At 44.5% G+C, this 22,678-nt stretch overlaps 1 protein-coding gene across 1 annotated transcript in view; it reads left to right on the forward strand.

The window, feature by feature from the left end:
- SNTB1 (syntrophin beta 1) overlaps positions 1-22,678 on the forward strand; it is a 185,510-nt gene that overhangs the window by 147,463 nt on the left and 15,369 nt on the right. The window contains exon 4 of the mRNA XM_014603855.3: positions 8,410-8,549. Within this exon, the coding sequence (XP_014459341.3) occupies positions 8,410-8,549 (140 nt within the window). The remainder of the gene's footprint in view (positions 1-8,409; positions 8,550-22,678) is intronic.

Raw genomic sequence — 22,678 nt, forward strand, 5'->3', positions numbered from 1 at the left:
GTTAGATACTCACAGGATGTAATATTGTGCCCTTTGGGGAATTTTGTCTGCATTGACTGTAATCCAAATCTGATAACGGCACAAGCCTTCTTTGTGCTGCCATTGGGATCAGGAACAGAGAGGGATGAAAAAAGACACATTTTTATTAGTTTTCTCTGTAAACATTGCTCAGATGATTTCCTGTTTAAAACGACAAAGTTCAGAAGTAAAATGCAACCCTTCCGCATGTTGCGTGGGAGGTGTTGATATCTGTCCCTGCTTATGGCTGTCTGTTCCACCCACTCTTGTACTGAAATTTACCTTGAATCAAATTAGCTTCTGTGAATATGAACATTGCTTGGCATGATTTACCTTACTAGACCTTCTGTGTTGCAATCATTTTGCTTCAGCCATCTAAATACTGTCCAGCCGCAGCTGTTGCTTTCAAAAAGTGACAGGCAGCTTTCTGTCAGTGAGTCAAATTTGTTCTGAAGGTGGATGGAATTGTTCATCAGAAACCAAAGAAAAGGACAAAAAAACCCTGCAGTAGAATATATGCCAGCATCTAACAAAGTTACTTGAAAGAAAGTTTTGAGAAAGTTAGTTTTCTTGTTATGTCACCTTGGGCTCCAAATGAAGTAATACCACAACCTCTGCCTTTTCTAAACCACTTTCTGTAAAGGTAACATGCTACCGTAACAGTAGTCCTCTTAAAGGCCACATCTTGGATGTTTACTGAAATGAAGTCTGCTGGTAATAGATAATTTGTTTACCAAACAGGGAAAGTAATTGAAATGGCCCTTTTGAGTTAATGAAAATATAAAATAGCTTTCTAAAATAGTCCAAGGACTCTAATTTAATTATCTGGGAGCCTCACAGATTAAAAGTACTCTTTCATCTATTCCTGACAACCTGAAATAGAGAAATAACTCAAATTTAAAAAGAAAAAGACTCACCAGAACATAAAATAACCTGGAGGATGAAAGAATAAGGGGCCAGAGCTGATCCAAGGAGGTACAGCTTAACTAAACCATCCCTTCGAATCATCTCCCTTTACACCAGTTAACTGTGCGACTCAAAGTATGTAAGCAAAAATTGAAAAGGTAGTAAAGGTATGTTGCGTTTCAAAGGACGTTTTTCCTTGTAATAATGGAAAATACCCTTTGAAATACTGGTTTATGTTTGTTCTAGATTGGGTGGGGGAGAAGGGTTGTTACACTTTTAGGCCCAGACCTACAAGTTACAATGTCCGCGCATGCAGATGGTCCCAACAAAACCAGTAGGACAAGTCACATGACTTACACGTGTACTTTAGTGCAGGAGAAAGTTCTTAGGGACTCTGTTACAGCACAGCCCTTGGTAAAGGGAGAGGTAATGTGGAGGCACTACTATAACCCATGCTTCATAACAGGGGGTCGAGCTGCACTGTGCTAGTTCTGTTGGATGTTGAGAGTTGGTGGTTATTGGATCATACCTTTGTCCCTATCTGAGGAGACTAAAATTGACATTGGAGTTTACCTAAAGAAACCCTTTTGCTCAGCATAATGGAAGGACTAACCTTATGCCCAATCACTGCAAACCTGTGTAAGGATAGATAGGAATCAAGCTAGTACTGTAGCAAGGGTGGTGCCAGCAGTGCAGTGGCATCAGGTAGCCTTGCATGGTAGGTGGCAAAGCAAATGTAAGTAATGTTGAGTCATAGCATGTAGGGTGGTGCTCTGCACGTGACCTGCACCAGGTGCCAAAATGCCTGGTGAAGACTCTGGCTCAAGCATAGTATACTTTAATCTAAATTAGTTTAACTTGCATATACCATTGTTCATGCTAAGTTAATAGGACACTTCCTATGTTTAAACCTATCACACATGTTTGTCTTCCAGGTCCTCTTCTAGTTTTGTAAAGGCAAAAATGAACAATATTACTAACAACCACTATAAAGTCAGCACTGAGATTGTAAACAGAGAAAAATACTCACTTTGTGCTTTTCTTTTTTGAGTTTGTTCATACATGAAACCTATAAATAGGGACCTACTCAAATCACAATTTCACGGATTTCGTGGAAATCGTGAAATCTGGCATTGCCTGTGAAATTGGGCAATACTTGTGAATTCCACAAAAAAAACCAGACTGAAAATAAAATAAAATGCCTGCTGAGGTCTGGCTGCACAGCCTGCTGGGGGGACAAAGAGGGGAGGGGAGCTACTGGCATTAAGGGAAGCCCAAGATGGCTGTTGCCTCACCCCTTACTGCTGATTGGCTGAGAAGGCTTCCTGTCATGCGGTCCTGCCCCTCCACCAATCAGTGGCAAGGGCAGGGCTGCATGACGGACGGCCCTCACAACCAATAGCAGCAAGGGCAGGGCTATTAGGAACCCTTGACCAATCAGAGGTGTGGGAGGCTTTGCTGCAATAAGCCCATGAAGATGGCAGCTGGCCCTGCGATCTGCCCACTATATCGGCTGGCTGCCCCCTTGAGTTGGGTAGACTCCTACCTATAAATGGCCTAGAGTGGTCAAAAACCTTCTGCTTGGTCAGTCATCTCAAAGTCTTTCGAATTTCAAAGGATAAATTTGCACTGGTAACAGGAGTGACATCACTGACTTCGGTGAAACTTCATGAGCTTATGCTAGCAGTGAGTCTGGTTGGGAGGTTTTGGAATGAGCAATTGGGCACTAGTTTGTTTTGGGGACTATTTTAACAGCCTCATGGTGAAAGCAAACATTTTACCTGCTCTGCATGAGCTGTACTCTGTTTACTTACAAGGGGTGAATATTCTTCTGTTCACATTTTACAGGCAACCCCTGCTTAACGTTGTTTTGCTTAGCACTGTTTCACTATAGCGCTCATTTTACATTCGTACCTGATTCCACTTAGTGCTCAGCGAGTTTTGTTACAATGCTCATGGTCGCCATCTTGGTTCATCAAAAACTTTTGGTTTTGCTTAATGCTATTTCCGCCTAATGCTCATTTTTGGGGAGAACCAATTAAGAGCACTAAGCGGGGGTTACCAGTCATTAAAAATTAAACGATAGGATTTACAAATGTCAGGTTGTTCATCTGGCAGCCCACTGACCACATCAGGCCTGTGAGGGGTTAAACCATGGTTTTCAGGCTGCCCAGCTGCTACTTCCCCCTCTCTCTTGCTGCAAGAGGAGCCTGAGTCTCTGGGCTCTGCATCCCTCCTCCAGCAGCTGCTTTCCCCCTGCCCCAGGGGTGGTGCTGCACAGCAGTGCAGGGGAGCTGAGGATGAGGCTGCGGTGCACGGGGGGGGGGGGGGCTCAAGCACATGGTGCAACAGTGGGGGAAGGATCGCAGGGGTGCAGTGCAGTGGGGAATGCACCTGCATGGTGTAGAAGGGGGGTGCGGGCATGCAGTGTCAGGGTGGGAGAGGTCATGGGCTTGTGGTGTACTAGATGAGTCTGCACAGAAGTGCATTTTGGGGGGGGGGGCGTTGCAAGCACACAGTGAAGCAGTGTGGTGGGGAAAGGGCATCCATGGGCTGTGCAGCTTGGGTGACTGTGGCTCTCTCACGGGTCTTGTGGCTCCTGGCCTCGTGGTAGCTAGACAGCCATGCTGTAGTGTATTTTGTTAATACCTGTGGTTAATTGGTTGATGATGCTATCTTGATGATTGGCGAGTTTGTGTTTTGCACTTCTTTATGAACGCTTCGAGATTTGTATGCTTGCATGACTGGATTAATTGAATGGCTGTTGCCTCCAGGGACCAACATGAAAATGAGATGTTGTATCTCAAGAGACTATCACAGCAAGAAAATTATAAATAAATATAAAGGCTCTTCTCAAACCAATTCACTGATGAACCTTGAATCAGTTTAGGCTGCATTTCCTTTTAATTAAAACAGTCATGAATGCCTAGTGAGAAACTAACTATTTCTAAAGGAGCCTAAAAATTGATACATATAATTTGAGTGGGAAACATGCTTCGTTTGGGGGTTTTGTTTTTTTCAACAGATAGTCTGAGTCTGAAATCTGACTGGAGCCAAACTTGGGGAAATTTGTGGGATTTGGGTACTGGAGTTGTGAGCTTGCCTGCGGGCTTGGGGACCTTACAGGTTCCTGTCTGGTCTCTAAAGTTGCCGGTTCAAGCACAGTCTGATTCTGATTCCATCCTGTAACATCAAAAACTCCTTGAACACGGCTCTGCCATTCCTGTCTTTCCTGGGCTGGGTTTTGCATGTCCTCTGTATTAAGTCCCCAGAGGTTTTCCTCGCTCAAGTATTTTTTGGATGGAGGGATTTTTTCAGTCAGCGCCTTTTATGTGGTTCCAGTTTACTCAGTGGGACATTTGCATGGCAGATGTCTTGGCGTCATCCTAAAACGTATTCCATCCATTGCTATCTTTTCTTTTCCACCCAATTTCGAAGATAAGGAATTCTTGAAGACTGATGAATTTCAGTGTTTGTTTTAGTTTCACTGAATTTGATACCTAGTATTTTTCTGCAACCTTTGCATTATATGACAGTGTGGTACAGTTGTGAACACACTGTCATATAATATTATCTAATATAAATGTCATATAATATCTTAATCTGGAAAGAAGAAAAAATTTGGTAAACTTGTGACAAGGCTGGGCTTTCATCCTTGCCTACTTGTCAGTACTACCCCAGCTAGGGTGACCACCTTTTCAAAAGGGTCTGCCTTCCCCAGCCTTTCCCTGCCATTGCTACCACTGCCAGCACAGCCAGACCAGAACCAAGCAAGTAGAGTGAGGGGTGGGGGGGGAATGCAGGCTGCCCGTTGCAGGCTCAGGGCTCCCTACCATGCTGTCTTTCCATCAGGAGCCCTGCACCAGCTGTGTACCTCCTGCCTGCCCAGCAGCAGCAGGGAGCGCAACTCAATGCTGCCACTACCCACATTGCTGCCAGGAGGGCAGGGGGTGCCAAGCCATGGTGGCACAGCCAGTGAGAGGCCCCTGGGGGCAGGGCAGCAGGTTGGGGAGCCCTGAGCCCACAGCAGGCAGCCCTCATCCTCCCCCACCCCGCACACAAATCTGGGTGGGGGGGGCACATGCTCCCCACCCCCTGGACTAACCACCCATGGCTCCATGCTGCTTCATGCCCTGATTGGGCAGAGTCCCCATCCTCTGACCCACTCCCTCTCTCACCATGGGGGTCTCAGTCTGCTGCCCCCTCCAGTCTTCCTTATCCCTCCCCCCTCATAAACTTACCTGTAGGGAGCTGGTCTGCTGGGTGCCTGGCTGTGTTTCCAGCCAGGTGCATGTGTGTGCATATGCATGTGGCACCCCCTGCCTCCTGCTCCTAGCAGCCCCTTGCAGGCTGGAGCACTGCCAGCTCGCAAGGGGAAACCCACTGTCCCACAGTCATGCAGTCTGAGACCAGGACATGAGGTTCCCATTGCAGGAATGTCCTGCTTAATTAGGGACAGGTGGTCACTGTAACCCCAACCTACTCCACCTCCTTTTTCTTGCCTCCCATGGTAAACAATGTATTTGGAGGGAGGTTATTATCCTGGCTTTCTTACTGCCCTCTTAGCCATGCCCACACCTTGCTGCCAGTTCTCCATCTGCCCTCTTTTGGGACTCTCCTCCTCACTCTCTCTCCTTCTGTACCTAGCTGTGTCCCATGTGGCCACGTAGATGCACAGGGCTGGGCTGGGAGCACCGCACCTCTGTGGGCAGGTGGCTATGCGGGGGCTAAGGTTAATTTTGGGAGGGCTGTACCCCCCCCCAAAGCGCCTCCAGCGCTGCTGCTCACCTGCCTGCAAAGATGCAGTGGACCCCTCCCCAGAGGCCTGGCATGGCACACCTGGCCCAGCCCCTACCCCCAGGCATGGCGCAGCACTCCTGGCCTGGCCCAGTCCTGCCCCTGCCCCCCAACCCCATCCTACATCCAGCTCGCAGGAAAGCAAAAGCCCCTGCACTAAACTTGGCACCGCTTTTGTCTCCCCACTTCCCGCTTTTGTCTCCCCAAAACCACAGCTTTTGTTTCCCCACTGATGAGGATCCTGGGGGGCCCTGATTGGTAGTAGCCCTTGGGCCCAGGCGGCCCATCTGTTAATTCACCTATGGCCTTGCATCCCTTGCAGGTTGCTCTCTGAATCCTGTTTCCACTGTGAGTCTCTGCAACCTGGCTTCCAAAAAGCATACGCCACGCTTTCCATTGTGCCTGAGTAAGAGGGTTTGGGTTCCCTGTTACACTTGTCCGTGAAAATCAAAGGCCTGATTCTCATTTAACCTAAGACCCTTTCACATTTACACTCAGGTTAAGATTCTTTAATGCTCCAGTAACAGTGGAAATGTCAATCAGACTCCATATTTGAAAATACCACTAGATTTAATCAACTAAGACAATACATAAAAACGTGATTCTCTCATATGATGATAAGGCTGGCCCGAGCAGCAATATTTGGTTCTAGATCTTGATTTTCATGGCATTCAAGGGGATCTTATGTTCCAATTGAAATCTAACCTGTGTAGCAGTCTTTTAACCAGTGGACTTTGGAACCTGATTCAAACTTTTCCATACTTTGAAGAGTTTTGAATCATTGTTTCAGTTCAAGACTACATCCACAATAACATTTTTACCTTCGAATTGAAGAAGATGCTCCAATATTGAGGTTTATATGCAGAAGGGAAGCCATTTTGAGACGAGAGTCACCAGCCCTCAAATCACTCGGCCGTCATGGAGTAGAAGCCAATGGTGTGTGTGTATGCTACTGCATTAAAAGCTATGAATTTAAGGGGGAGATCCTTTGAAACAAGAAGCTGTATTTTGGGGGGGAAAATCACCACCAAAGTAACAATAATACAGAAAATAGTTCTCCTTCTCCAAATTGAACTTTATTTTCATATGGAGCCTGTGTTCAAATAAGCATACGTGAGTGATGTCAGGACATTGCTACCAACTGTCCTTACTGTTCATGGTGGAAAAAAAAAAAGGAAAAAACTGTTAATTAGAAGGTTGAACCATGGTTTGGAGTGGGGGGGGAGGGGCAGGCGGAGTGGGGTATGCTGAATTGGAAGCATGGAACTGCAGGCTGGCTTATTTGGGGTGCAAAGAAGTGTTTACCACACCCAGTCTAGGTGTTAGGGGGGTTATTTAAATAAGCCATGTACACCTAAACTAGGAGCAGATGTTTGCTGCTCCTAGGAGTGCCATGTTACATGCATTCGCCACTTCTGGGAGCTGCATGGGGAAATTAGAATAAGTAACTGGGGTGGAAGGAGGAGCAGGGTGGTTGCTGCATTTTTGGCAGGGAAGGGGTTGGAGGGCTAAAAATAGTGTGGTCAGGGTTGAGGGGTGGGAATAGCGCAGCCTTGGGGCTGGGGCAAGCCACTGGGATTTCCCAGGACTGCACAGGCATTAGTGAGATCAGGTTAACTCTTTCTTAGGTTGGGTTAACCCTTTCTTAGATCAGATTAATTTAATCTGATCTCAATCTAAATTAGCATGTATTCGGGTGAACAAATTTCTGGGTGTACCATTTCTTGCCTGATTTTAACCACTGTCAAAACCTTCACAGATGGGAATTTAAATTGACCTAACCCTGGTTAGGCCGATATAAATGTAATGGCTGTATATACCCTAAAACTACTGAAAGTAAATTGTCCAGTCTGAACATGAGATACAATTTGTAATTAAATTCACATTTTTGAGAGATTCTTGTCAATATAAAACCTAAACTTTTTTATCAGTGTTGTTGCAGGAAGAGATAACATACAGATTATGAGTTTCAATTAGTTGATTTCGTCACTAGTATTTGCCATTTAAAATACTGGGTGTGAACCTTGAATCACTGTTGCATATGTTTCTTGCTAACATAAAAAGCAACATACGGCTATTTTTAGTGTATGATAATAAGGCTTTATCTCCACTAAAATAAATTGGAGTTTTGCCATTAACTTCCATAGAGCCAGGGTTTCACTCTTGATCATACATGAATGCAGGAGCAGGTTCATAATAAGGACAGAAATTAGAGAAAGGTCACCAGATTATATCCAATCTTTCCTACCTCCCCATGCCAGAAATTGAGGAGTGTTTCCTACAGTATATTTTCAATTTATTGTAGCTACTTATTCAAAGATAACATATCCCATTATATACAAAAGCCAGTGCTGTCTGACTTTTCTTCCATTTGTTTCACTTTTATAATAGCCCATACTGAGTGAAGGATATAAAGATGCAAATTTGAATATTAATGACAGCAACAGATATTTGTTGATCTTCTTACACTTAAATTGATTTTGCTGCATCTAGTGAAAAAATCAGGATATTATTAAGGAGGCAGAAGTTTCAGAGCCCCAAAATAGTAAAGCTGTTGTTTCCTTATTAGTCTTTTCAGCCAGAACTTGACTTGCCCACGCTGGTGGCCTCTGCAGTTGCAGGGTGCAAGCCCCTGCCTCTTGCACTCTTCCTCATGCAGCGTCTCATTGAAATTGTATTCTCTTTTAGGTGCCAGGAGAGAATGAGAAGCACTGGAAACCAGCACTAGTTGTCCTGACTGAGAAGGACCTTTTAATATATGAGAGCATGCCACGAATGAAGGAAGCTTGGTTCAGCCCTCTTCATACCTACCCCCTGCTAGCAACCAGGTAGCTTAATATTTTTGCATTTCAGTTGTTGCTGCAAGTGGCTGAGTCAGTGCTGGGGGCATGAGTTGAAGTCCTACTTTAGACTGCCAAGGACCCTAACCCAGGTGAAAATGTGGACCTGGTCATTCAGGCTGCAGAGTCAGCGGCATCTGGCATGGCGCCAACCACGTCATTTCCTTATGTGCCACAGGCTACAGAACTGGTATGCCTTAACTGTGCCAGGCTGTTAGGCTTAGGTGAATCTTTGACTTTGACTTTGGTTGCAGAGTGGAAGAAGAAGTACTGGAAATCTGAAAAAAGCTGCATTTCTGTCTGTGACATTTCCAATCCAGTTTGCAGGCTCAAGGGCCTGACATAAGCATCTGAAGTTTTGAATGCTTATGTGAACTGCACCTGAAATTCCTGCCCATGAGGTCAATGTAGTCACACATTGCAACTCTTGGCAGGAAACACAAAACCTAGTAGTGTTTCCACAGCTGAATGGTGGGAGGCTCACCCACCCAGGGGTATCCAGTTCCATCTAACAGAGGGACAGATGGTGAAATATCTCAATGGATGGAGTGCACAAAGGGTGTTGCTAAAATGTTCTCTTTAATTAAAACAAACAAATAACAGTGAATGGGTTGTGTGCTCAAATTGTTAATTTTATGAATGTAGTACTTTTACATGTGCAATAATGAGAAATAAATCTGGATAGGTTTTTCAGTGGTGACTAGCGATTTTGAATATTCAATCTGAGGCACCTTTCAAAGAGTCTGATTTTTAGTAAGTACCAAGTACCCAGCTTCTGAAAATCAGGCCCCTTCAAAATATCTGAAGTTAGTCCCCCCCAGACTCTCCACCTCTACTAATGAATCACTAGAAATGTCTTAAATTAGTAGAATCACTATATAAATGTTCCTAAACTTGCCTGCTTTAGTTAATTACATGCAAATAGTGCTTGGATTTTTACATTATTTTTAATAATAAGTTAAGTAGTCTACTTGCCAGTTTAAAACAGTGAGACCTACTGAGAGAAAATCACCATTAAGGCATGGATAGGAGTTTGGTCTCCATTATCCTTTGTGTCCAGAATGTGGACAAGCACAATAGAAATGCAGCGTGTTTAACTGAATGAGGTGGAAGGAAAGAAGGGATTGAATGAAATAGTTCCATACTTAGGTTCATAGGAAAATAGGGCTAGAAGGGGCCTCATGAAGTCATCTAGTCCAATTCTGTCCTCAGGGCAAGATCACCCTATTAAACCATTAAAGTTAAGTATCTGTCTAAACTGCTCTTGAAAATCTCCAGGGATGGAGATTCTGTAACCTCTGTATGTAGCCTGTTCCTGTGCTTGACCACTCTCAAAATCATCCCAGCAATACTGTCACTAGCAGTTGTCATTCGAAAAACGATTGCTCAGGTAGCACGCAGAGCACAAGTGCACTTTTGTCCCCTCATGGTTTTTCTGCATTGTTTGAAGTATTTTCCAGTTGTGCTACATATTTCATGCTGTCCTAAATCTCAGAAATTGGCTTGGGTAATGTATGGTGAAGTTGCATCTAGAAGCGAAACCATCAGACCTATAAGTATCAGCCACTTTGGCTTCATTTTTTTTTTCACCACACATGTACAGAGCCTCAAGCTATGGAGAAGTATTCTGCATTTGTTTCATACACTGAGCATTATCTATGGTTTTTGACACTAGCTCACATCATGTTTGTCTGCCAGAATGGTCTTGAACTGGTGAAAGAACTGCTGCTCTTATTGTCTCTGTTGTGCCCCGAGTCCGTATCAGATTATTTCTCAATACCCTTCCATTCAGCCAGGCTGGTACCAGCCAGGCAGAAATAGTGGTGCCATCAGTTGCAAGCTCATTAGTTCCTTGTACTTCTTGTTTACCCCAGCAGTTTTTTTTCCTGATGATCTAGGATTTTTTTGCCCAGTAAATCAAAGAAAATTGATTATCAGTGGAAACACACTAGAGTTTATTCTGGACTAGTCTGTGTATACACAATAGACTTTCAGACAGCCTTAGAAAGAAATAACTTTCATCCTCATTTGCCAGTGTTAGCATAAAGTAAGGTGATCACGCTTTGTGTTACAGAACACAGGCAAGCGTGTGATCTCAAGCTGCCTCAAGTCACTTAAACTACTGTCCTTTTATTGCATTTGCCTGCAGTATTAGATTTCCTGTTTAAAACTGGATAAGAGGTTGCAGCAAGAGCCTGTTAGAGCTTCATGATGTACTGATATTGTGTCACCAGGCTCTGGCCCTGTGCCTAGTCCAGGGTATGTGGCAAGAGTGAAGCATTTCATAAGCATGTGATAATGTCTAACAAGACCATAGCATTGCATCTGGATGACGGGGCCACTCTTGGGATGACATATCACATCCCGTTGCAATATCTTCATTTATGGAGGATGTCAGAAACTTTTGATGTAGTCCAGGAAGGGGGCAGTGCACAGCTGAGAAAGCTGAAGTGGAACTTGAAATGTGGAAGTCAGATTTAACCTTTGTCCATGTTCCCAGACAAAACTTTTAGAAAACATGAACAATGAGGACAACAGACCATGCTTTGAGTGATACCAAAAATGATCTGTGCTTCCAGATGGGGCTTACAAAAATCGAGAGTTACAAAACACATATTTCATATGGAGCCTTTTTTTCATTTTTTGTTTCCTCTGCTTGTGAGATTTGTATCTTACCAGCATATTGGTATTACTGCAGTGCGTTGAGCGTGATACACAACAGGAAAAATCCTTGCCCAGGAGACAGACTGGAGACAGTTTAGTGTCATTATTGCTGGCATGTGATGTTACATGCTGTGAACTGCACAAAAGTCCACATTATTCATCTAAATCAAGAGGGATGGCTAGACTATTCCACTTAATTTGAGAGTATGATTAATCACAGGCACAGAGTCATGTTGGCAGGACAACAAGGGGAACCTTCATCATTGGTGTCCTTGCTGTACCTGCTCGAGGGACTAAAAGTAGTATCTCAGTTTCTTGGATTTTCCGTTTAGTACTTGGAATTCAATGCTTATTTTACTGCTGATGAACTATGATATGCCAATGAAGTATTTCATATTTCTTTATTACTTTCCCTTGTTTATTTTTCTTCAAACCCTCAGCCACAGAGTCAGTGCTCTGCTTATGCCTTGTCTGAGCTCTCCTCCCCCCAAAAAGAGATCTGCTTAACTGGCAAAAACCATCTTCCTGAAAATTTCCCCTCCTAGATCCAGGGAACTTTTTCAAATGAAACTAAACTCCATTTCCAAAGTGATTTGGGAACCTAAGGATGACTGTACACACGCAGAGAGACTTCTCTGATGCTCTGTAATTACAGTGTATTGGAACAGACTCAATTAATCGAGTCTGCTGGAGTGTGCTAATTAGCACGCCCCAGCCAGCCTCCGCATCTCATGTATCAGCATCCCCGCACTTCAAAATGGCTGGTGCAATTAGCTTTAGATAAAGCACCCCCACCACCATTTTGAAGCATGTGGACACTGATACACAAGATGCTCCAGGGCACTTTTAATTAGAGCGGTTCTTTGAGCCACTGTAATTAAAGCTCCCCCCCCCAGCACATGTGAAAACACCCTAAATATATGTCCGGTACTGTGACTCTGCCCATTTTTAGCTACCCAGTGACTCAGCTTTAACAGGGTGGACAGAGGATACCTTCAGATTTACATTGCCCAGGGGCTGGCAGTTAAGGCACTTTTGCTGGACAGTGGGAGATGTGGACTCAAACCCTCCGTGGCTGAGAACCTAGAACCTGGGTCTCTGGGTAAGTACCTGAACCACTAGATTATTAGGCTGGAAGGTGAGTGGGTTCTCCTTCTCCACCGAGACTTCTTCAGAGCCAGCTGGATCCCCACTGAAGATTAGGAGAGCTACGCATCTGAGCAGAGTAGGATTGCTCTGTGGGAGCCCATTAGGCTGCCCATTGATGATAAATGAACTATGCATCTCCCTAGGTGGATTTGGATCGCACTCTGAGGCAAAACATGCTATTTTAGGGGAAGGCATAGAGGTGGAATGGCACCGAGATATTTATTAGTCACTAAGTGTGAGTAGGTACCTGGTCACTTCTGCAAATGAGACTAAAGCACTTCAGAAGACTTCAGCCTTTCTAACAGAGATACATAACAATGACTGCTGACAGTGCTAGGAAATAGTCAGAAATTCTCATGACAAAAGCAACAGCCTTTAGGCTCATGGGAAACCTTTACTTTATCAACTCTATATATGCCAGTCCACTCAGTGAGGAAGGGAAATGGTGTATTTAACTGGGAATACCAGACCTGATGTTCCCAATGAGACTGTGGCTCATCGCTAGTATTTACCTTCTGTATTGTATCAGAAAGTAAAAATTGGGGAGAAAACAACACAGCAGACTTATGCACACATTCAGTGTTGCACCTGGCTGCAAGTGGGGAAAGCATCATTCACAGTCTGTGTGATTTTACTTTAGGAAGCCTAGAGGGTGAGCAGGTTGTGCACAGAAACATAAATGTTGTTGCCCTGCATTTGGGTAGGTGAGTGCTCAGTATTTGGAAATGCCCAGATCTTTTTAGACACTCACCAAGTTGTGGTTTTGAGTCACCTCATACTTGATGTTTTTGCTTCTGATTAAGCACAAAGGTCAAGTGCGATGACCTGGTGGTGGGGGGAATATGGGAATGGACAGTGGATCTCTGGAATGCTGGAGGCCCAGATCGTGCTCTGTAGAGCAGACACACGACAGGAAGCAAAATGCTTCTAGATCAACGCCCGTTGGAATGAGGTACTGTTTGGTGGCACTCTGGCACTTCAAAGGGCATGTACATCTGCAAGGAGCAAACTTTGAAGCCCTTAAAAGGCATTTGAAATGCTTCAGGTGTGACATCTGTCTGCAACCTAAACTTCCTTGGTCCATGCTTTTCCAGAGCTGTTTTCCTGAATGCTCTGGCATGCTCCATCTGTTACCTTGTATGATAATGGCGCCAAGTGCCTCAGCTCCGTGAACTAGTGCTGATCCCAGCTCCTTCTTCCAGTAATTGAAGTACTCCGTTTCTCAGAGAGGAAAGCACTCTTTGTTCATGGGCATCACAATGAACAAAAGACCATCAGAATTATTGTTAAACCTTTTCTTAGCCACCCCTGGGTATTTCAGGCAGCAGAGAAAACAGAGGAGTCTCAATTTCAAAATGAAATTTGCATGCCAACACAGATAAACAGGTCCCAAAGTCAAACGGACTGTGTAAGAGGACAGGTTCCTAAAACCATCGCACCTGTTGGTTTGGGTGGGGTTTTTTGCTTAAAACCCAGTGGGACTTCTAATTTGTCTGTCTGTCATACAGCACACACACAAAAATGCATGCAATATGCTACTGATACTGACTGCAAAGCTCATACTTTTGTAAGTGATTACCAGGGATCCTGGTTTTCTCTGTTTACAAATTGCAAGTTCTCTGATTTTAAAAAAATTGTAAATTCTTTGATTAAAACCCCCCAAATCCATGTTTTCCCATGATTTAAAATGAAACACCACTATCTATCTATCTATCTATCTATCTATCTATCTATCTATCTATCTATCTATCTATCTATCTATCTGTAGAACACAATGTTTTATTAATATATTTACACTTTTAAAGCAATTTGGCAGCCTACCAGTGCCTCAGTCACTGTAATAAAATAAATTCTAAATATCTATACATTTTGGTATTTCATTTTGGGTTTTTTATCATAGAAAATTAGATCTCCCCCTGCCTACTTGGTTCACCAGGATGTGGGTCCAGCTGTAGCTGTGACCGCCCCCCCCCCCCCCCCCGGGGGTTTGTTGTCACTGGTTTGTGGCACTGAGCAGCCCTGATATGCTGGTGTCCTGCCCATGCCTTTGCCCCTCGCTCCCCAACCACAGCCCCAGGCCATGCTGGTGCCTCTCACTCCCCCTGCCCCTCCCCGCCCCCCAGCATTCTCTCTAAGCTGCATGGCGTGTGTGGCCATGCAGGTGCACTCATGCCGTGCTGCCAGGCGCGCCTGCATAGCCACACACACTGCACAGCTTAAAGGGAACGCTGCCCCCAGCTGCCAGGGCTACAGGGCCAAGGACCTAGATTTGCAGTGCCTGACCCCCTGGCTATCGCCCACAGGAGGCAGCAACTCCTGTGGTAGAGCACAGCCTGGCTTCCCCTTCCCAGTGTGCGATATGGCTGGCAGCAGCAGCTAGAGGCACAATGCGGCACTGCCACCCCTGCTGCTGCTGTGCGGGCTGGGGGCACTTCACTATGGTGGTGTGGGACTCGCAGCATCAACACCAAGCTTCCCTGCCCTTCTTTGCCCTGCTGTACTGTGTCCCACCCACTGGGCTGTGGAGGCCCCATGGGGGGCACCAAGGTGGGGAGCTCAAGCCTGCAGCAGGCAACCTGCCCCCATGCACAAATCTGAGGGAAATGTGCCCCTCACACCCCACTGGGAGTGTGTGCAGTAGCGGGAAGCCAACCCCACTCTCACTCTCCTGGACAACCCACCTTCAGCTCCATCTCACTCCCTTCCCAGGCCCTGCAGCTGTGCATTCTGGCCCTGGGGCTCAAGCCCCACACACTGCCCCGGCTGGGCAGCATCCCCAGTCCTGCGCAACTCCCTCCTTCCCTCCCTCACTATGGGGGCCTCAATCCCGCTCCCCAACCAGACTTACCTGCAGGAGCTGCTCTCCAGGCTCCCTGGTGGCCATGTGCATGTGTGCATGCACACATGAACATAGTGCCCCCTACCTCACTGCCCTCCCCCCATTTCCTCCACCCCCTTGCAGGCTGAACTCTGCCAGCCTGCAAGGAGAAACCCAGTTTTCTGTGTTTTTTCTCCTTTAAAGGAGAAAATCTGGGTTTCACTACGTTTTTTCCATGGTAAATGGAAAACCTGGATCCCTAATGATTACCCTCCCACTGGCACATTCTCTAATACCCTTCTGTGCATTGATTAGTGCATTTCATAACTTTTTACCTGGAAAGTGTGCAGACAGTATGTTGCAATCTTGGGAGCTTCTGTCTTTCAGCTCTTTATGAGTCTTTGGGACAGAATTTCTGCTTAGTTAGCATATTTAAAATGCTACTGAAAAAAATTCAGTGACAGAAACTGTACAGCCATGCTTAATGCATTTGAGAATGAACGAGCAAAAGAAATTGAACTCTAGCAGCATAAGTGTTAGAATATTTCTAAAGTATCGTACTGCAGAATTTTAGCATGTCCTTCTTGTGTGCTGGGCAATTTTCTATTAGGAATTATCGTTTTTCTTTTTTAATGCTGCCATTGTTGTTTTGTTCGAGGATTTTTTTTAATAAGAAGTTGAACATGTGGATGCTAAGCACTCAAGCAAGTCCTAAAATCACGTCACCATCTGTACTTGCTGCTTTGGATGGAATACGTATGATGACTAGTATAAAACAGAGCTAAAGGGATTCTGGATTTTTTTAATATCAGGTGGCAGAGGACTCGAAGTCAGGGTTCCTGAGCTCCAGCCTAGACTCTGGGGCTTTTTGATCATAACTTCTGTTTGTTTTCCTTTGTCAAACAGAAACCAGAATACTTACCTACATGACAGCAGTGGGACTTGCATGTTAAATGTTTATAACATGCTGAAGGATTCAAGAGTTACCTATGACAATGGTTCAGTATTCATGCCATCATAGTAGATATGAAAATAATCCTGATCTAAGACTGGATCTGGCCCTGCATGCCCAATCTAGCACATAGTTACAGCCTGCAGGTCAGATAACATGGAAATGAGGGCCAGGGCTGGATCTGGCCCATTTGGCAGAGGTCCAGCACCCCTGAGCTACACGTTTCTAACACTGTCGTCCCATTATGTGACCAGTGGTCTGTTGTGAGAACCATCTAGTTCCAGAAACATTATTTGTGTTATACTACTAAGATAAGTCTTCAACAAATGCAAAGTGGAAAGAATTTTAGATCTGTCTTGTTCTTTTGCTGGCAGAGGGTCTCTGATCAGACTGCTTCATGTTAGAAACTAATTTTCACCTCTTTCAGTTCTTCTGTTTTTCTGCTAAAGAACTGCTTCCAAAACTCAACTGAATCCCATGCCTAGAATTCCAGCTTTCTGTCTCCTCTGACTGGTTCCTCAAGTCATCCACCCCTCCTTTTCTCTCTCTGCATGCATCCTGCTGATTTCTTCCAAAGGGAAATTTTCAAAATATCGCATAACTTCCCCCTTTCTGTGATTTGCCTTCTCTTTTTCCTTTTTCTCCTACAATTCTCTTCTCCCCTGTCATAAACACATAAGTTTCTCTCTGCTCTGCTCCTTCTGCCCCAAACCCACCCCACCTTTTGCTCTCATGCTCACTCTCATCCTCTCCCTTACTCTTCTGTTTAATTTTTTACTCTCTTCTGGTTCCTTTGCCTTGGAGTGCAAACATGTTTTGTCTTTCACAAACATGGCTTCAATCTTTCCCATCTTAACAAGGCTAGCCCATCCTATGGGCAAAGTGGATGTGTTCACTACAGCAAAATCGGAGATGTAGCATTTTTAACACTGTTTTTTGAATGATCAGCATGGTTAGCTATATAGATGTGGGGGAGGGGTGGCAACATTTATTTGTCGAAGGCAACAAAAAGGCTAGGCCCCTATGTTAAAAAAAGCCCTTCCTCCTTCTCACCTTTTTGCCTTTCCACCTAACCTCTCTTCCTTTCATTGCTAAACTCACTGAGTGCACTGTTTACAGCCCCTGTCTACAGTTCTTTTCTTCCAGTACCACTGTATGCACTCTCCAGTCCATCTTTATGTCAAAGCTCAACTGAAATGACTCTTGCCAGAGTTTCTAGGCACCTTTCCAAACCTCAGGACCAGCCAACAACCTTCATGCTTCTAGACCTGGGTTTGTCCATCATGCTTTCGATATCTTGCCTTCTCTTAGCTTCCATCACTCTGCCTCTGGTGGTTCTTCACAGTTGGCGCTGTTGTTCTTTATAGAGCATGGTGTATGCACGATGAGTTATTTGATGGCAGAGTCTGATGTGTGAGTGACAGTCCTGCCCACAGGTAGGGCACACCCATGCACTAGCAATGCTCTGAATCCAAGCACTGGATTCTTTCCTTTTCTGATGCCAGTCATCTCAAGACTTGATCCAGTCCGCCTCGCAGTGCCTCACTCCATCTGCAAGCAGAATTCACCAACCATAGCAGCATTCTGCACTCCTTTCCCAGTCATCCATGGAGATTTCAAAGGATGCTAAATCATTTTTGCAATCGTCGTGATATCTGCACAGTGGTCTGCCTCTCTCTCTATACCCTTTGCAAGTATAGCACATTCTTCAGGATCCTATGATCAGGCATTCACCTGACATGACCAAATTACCTGAGTCTTTTCTTAATCACTGTTCCCATGAATGACATACAAGCATGATTTAACACTTCCACATTTGTTACCCTGTCTTGCCATCTTATTCAAAGAATTTTATGCAGGCATCTGATATGAAAGCTGTTTAGTCTTTTGATATGTTTGGCGTAGGTCGTCCACATTTCTGAGCCATATAGAAGAGTGTATAAAACATATGTCTCATAAATACGGATTTTTATTTAGTTGACAGTTTGTTATTGTTCCAGGCTCTGTCTTGCAAAAGACTGGCTGCTTTGCCAGTTCTATTAGCGAGCTTAGCATCAAGATTTATATTGCTGGTAACCGTAAAGCCAAGGTAGAAAAATTGGTCAATAACATCCAGACGAGTACCATCTAGGGTGATATCTGGAACTGGTTCTGAAGAGCCTTGGTGCATGATAAGTCTTCTTCAAGCTTGCTAGCCCAAAGATTTTGCATGAGTCGGAGAACTTGGTAATGAGATGTAGGGCATCAACACTGTGAACCACGAGGGTTGTATCATCTGCAAACATCTCTTATGATGATCTCCTTCACCTTCATCTTGGCTCTGAACTTTACAATGTTAAACTGTCCTCCATCACGTCTAGTGCTGAGATAAACACCATCTTAAACATCATGGAACACACACTGAAGTAGGAATGAGAGGTAAATGTTAAACAGTGTGGGAGCCAGTACGCAACCCTGCTTCACTCTGTTGTTGATGATGAACTAGTCAGACTCTTGGTTTTCATACATTACAGTTGCCTTCATGCTATTATGTAAGGATTTCACAAGGTTTAGCAGTGTAGGTGGACAACCAAGCTTCTTCAGAGTTGTGCAAAACCCTGACCAACTGTGTCAAAGGCTTTTGTTAAATCTATAAAATCCATGTACACCCACGTACAGTGGTATACACTTCTCTGCACGTTTCCTGCAGCTGTCTTACAGAGAAGGACCATATGGTGGACCTTTCTGAGCAGAAGCCACACTGGCTTTCAGGATAGATTCTCTCAGTTAATGTTTGAAGTATAGGTAAAAGAATATGGCTTAAGATTTTTCCTGCAATGTTGAGAAGAGATGTACCACTGTGGTTATTACAGTCACTTCTGTTGCCTATGATTTATAGAGTTGGATGAAACGGGCATCCTTGATATCTAGCTTCCATCACTCTGCCTCTTGTGGTTCTTCTATCTCTCTAATCTTTCTAACCCATCCTCTGGAACAGGGGTACTTAACCCCCAGCCCATGGATCAGAGCCTGCTCCCAAAGCTGTGTCATCCTGCCTGTGGGAGCTCCCCACAGGTCTGAAAATTTGGCAGCAAGGGAGTGGTGGCTGCTGCCCTGCTGCCAAATTTCCAGACCAATAGGAAGGCCTGCACACTAGATCAGGTGCACAGGGTGGCACAAGACTTGATCCTGGCATGCAGGACTGGTGCAAGGTGCCAGGGCTTGATCCCAGTGTGTAGGGCCCAATACTGGTGCACAAGGGTGGGTGGAGGTGGTATGGGGTGTTGGGGCTTGGCAGGGGGCAGTGCAAGGCTTAATTCTAATGTGTGGGGCTGGGGAGAAGGGGAACAGTGCAAGGTGCCAGGGCTCAGCACATGTGACTTCGTGGTGGTGGCACAGGGTGGTCCCAATCTGGATATAGAGTGGCCAACTGAGGCCACACAGGGACCAATCTAGATGTGTGGAGCTAGGCAGAGGCAGCATAGGGCCTGATATGGCTTGTGCACCAGCCCTGCACCACCACCCTGCATGGCCAAAAGAAGATCCTGCTCTGGAGGGTCTTCCTCTAAGCTGTGTCTAAATCTGTAGAGTTTTTTTGTATGTTATCTCAAAGGTGTGGCCTTCCTACCTGTGCAGGCAGCTAAATCTTTCATTCAGGCTCCCATATCTTCATTACTGCAATATCCTATCTCTGGCCTTGAAGAATGCCATCTTGCCCTGCTCATGTCCAGCCTGCATGCTCAGAGGTCATATTCCTAGCCTGTCTCTTTGACCTTACAAGCCCTCTGTATACATCCCCCACTGGCCACCTCATCTGTCACATCAAACATAAACTACTCGCCTTCCCTTCTAAGGCCCTTTGTGGCATGTTCTACCCATAACATTTCATTAACTACTGAGATGTGAACTTTGCCTCTAATTGTTACATTTTCAAACAAGCACTTTCATGCTTTTTAAGCTGTCACTTCTCATTTCTGGAGGAACTCTTCATAAATGCCCACGCAGTTTATCAGCCTGCTTCAAAAAAACCTTATTTTTCCCAATTCCTTTCAAAGGTTAAGCTGTTGGTATGATGAGACCACTGGCTATTATGCTGGCCTATGTTGTCTCATTGACTTCTTCTCTGACCGCCTGCATTCATCTCTTTATTTTTGTTTTATATGAGTTGGGCAGAAACTGCCATCTTGTTATGTTTGTAGCACCCCTATAGCACTGAGCCTAGTGGGCTCTAGCTGCTATATAAGTATCATTTTCTCCCATTAAGAGGATCTAAAAGTTATCTGTTCTTTTAGTCTTCCAGTGCTGTCATATTAGGGGCAAGATTAGGATAAGTAATTGAGTGAGGATAGCTTTCCAAAGGGCATAGCTCTTCAAAAAGAGGTTTCTACTTGGAAGTCAGAGGGAGTGCCTTGTGCAGAAAAGGAGTAATTTTACACAATTAAATTTTGAAAGGTTTGCGTTGCACTGAGCTGCAGGATGACTGTTGATGAAGAACTTACATCCACTCCTACAAACATAAAACCTAAGCCAGGCATCTGAATACCAGCTTTCAAAATCCTCCCTGGGGTGTCATTAAAGATTTCACTGTCATTTTTGAGGGGGCTGTTAAGATATTTCTGTGTTGCAATAAATGCCTGAAATTCTTTTCATATTATTAAAATAAAAGATTCCAGCACCAGCACCTCTGCTTTTCTTGATGTACGACTATGGAAGAACACTAAAAGAACATAAAAAGGAGACACGGGAGTGATCTGATAAGATTGAAAGCTAAACTGTATTCATAGTTCTCTGGGGAATGTAAAGAGGGGGCATTTAACAGTAATTGTCTATTCCTGATGCACCTTAGCAACTTAATCCTGAGCAAACTCATTCATAATTAACAACATGCGTGTGCCCTCTGGTGGCTGTTGTGAGTTCTGGAGAAAATGGTGTGGAGAAGGTCTCAGTGCTCTTGAATTGGTATTGTGCGCGCTTCCTAGGGATAACCATCTAGGTAACTTCACGTGAATGCATTGCCTGGGATTAAAATTTTATGCTAATGACCAACTTCTGTTTTAACTTTATAGTTCTTTGTGCAGTGTTCACATTTGAATTACTTTCATATGACTTGGGAATCATTTGAGCTAAATACCTTAAGAGTAATATTCTATACCTGCATCCTGATGAATACTCTTACTGCATGATTTTGCAAAACATGATCTCTAATTGGATGTTCAATTGATACCATGAGGAGTCAGTTTTAACTAAATGAATTTCAAATGTTATTAGATTTATATGAGGATATTGTTGAGGATGAATATAGTTCATATCAGATGTGTCCTTTAGATTTTAGTTTGGCTGATGTGGCTCATGGCTGCCTGCACACTATAGAACTACTAATGTTAGCACTGCTGCATTATAGCTGTTAGGGATAAAATGTGATGCTGTTTTCTTATAGAAGTAACCTAGGTTGAGGCAGTTAATAGACCTGGCTATTTGGTATCAAATTGTAATCGCATACAGTGTGACAAGTGCTATAAAATGCTTATTAGCACAGTTAATGAACTCTATCCATGACAAAAAGGATGAGACAGAAAGTACCTGGAAATAGTTTACTAAAGTTACAGGAAATAATGCTAAGTCCGTCCTTTGTTAACTTAGTATTTTATATCAACTTGACATTTTTAAGGCTTTCATTTAAGACTCTTGGTCCGCCTTATCAGTTACTTGTGTGCATCACTAGGGCATTGGATTGGTGATTAGTTATACCCAGTGTGTATTTGGGGAAACTGAGGCCCAGAGGTGTATGACTTTCAGAGAAGTTAAAAAGATCCAGGAAAATATCCCAAAGGACTCACAAGCCAGACTCCATGTACAGATTTTTCACCATGTTGCCCTGGGAGTAGATGAGAGCTATGTAAAATAAGCTGCATCAAAACCCAGGGGCCTCACCACAACCTGTTTCCTTGCCACTTCCTCTGACAATTGGCAAGACTGCCATAGCAGTGCACTGTCAGCTGTCTTCAAAATACTCACTACAGGCAAGGGAGCAGCAAAGCTTGGAAGGAGGGGCTGGTGAAGTTAATGAAGGCTCAAACCATGCTTGCTTTGCTGCAAGAACGAGGGAAGCCAAGTTGACACAGTGCTGTATGGAAGAGGTGCCCTTCTCTGGGTAGAGGTACCCTGGCTGTGGTTAAATAAAAAAGGAAAAATGGTTATAATTCATGGAAAGCTTCCATATAGGTAGTGAATGGTGGAAGCACACTGCCAAGGAGAGAAACCTGAGCTAGCTCTGCGTGGGTACTGGAAGCAGAAGAGTGATGTCCATACAACAGTGGCTTATTGGCTTCTGGTACCCAAGCTAGCTTTATGGCATGGGAACATGCCCAAAATTTGGGAACAGAGGGCCAGACCCACAGGTGGTATAAACTTTAATTTTTTACACCAGCTGAGGATCCTGGGCCATTAATCCCTTTCACAAATCTCCCTGCTGTGCTGCAAGTACACCATCCACAGGAACTCACTGAAATCGATGCCAGCCACAAATGGGGAGTGAAGAGGCATTCTGAAACTACC

Source organism: Alligator mississippiensis, chromosome 3 (genome assembly GCF_030867095.1).
Source record: "Alligator mississippiensis isolate rAllMis1 chromosome 3, rAllMis1, whole genome shotgun sequence".
NCBI lineage: Eukaryota > Metazoa > Chordata > Crocodylia > Alligatoridae > Alligator > Alligator mississippiensis.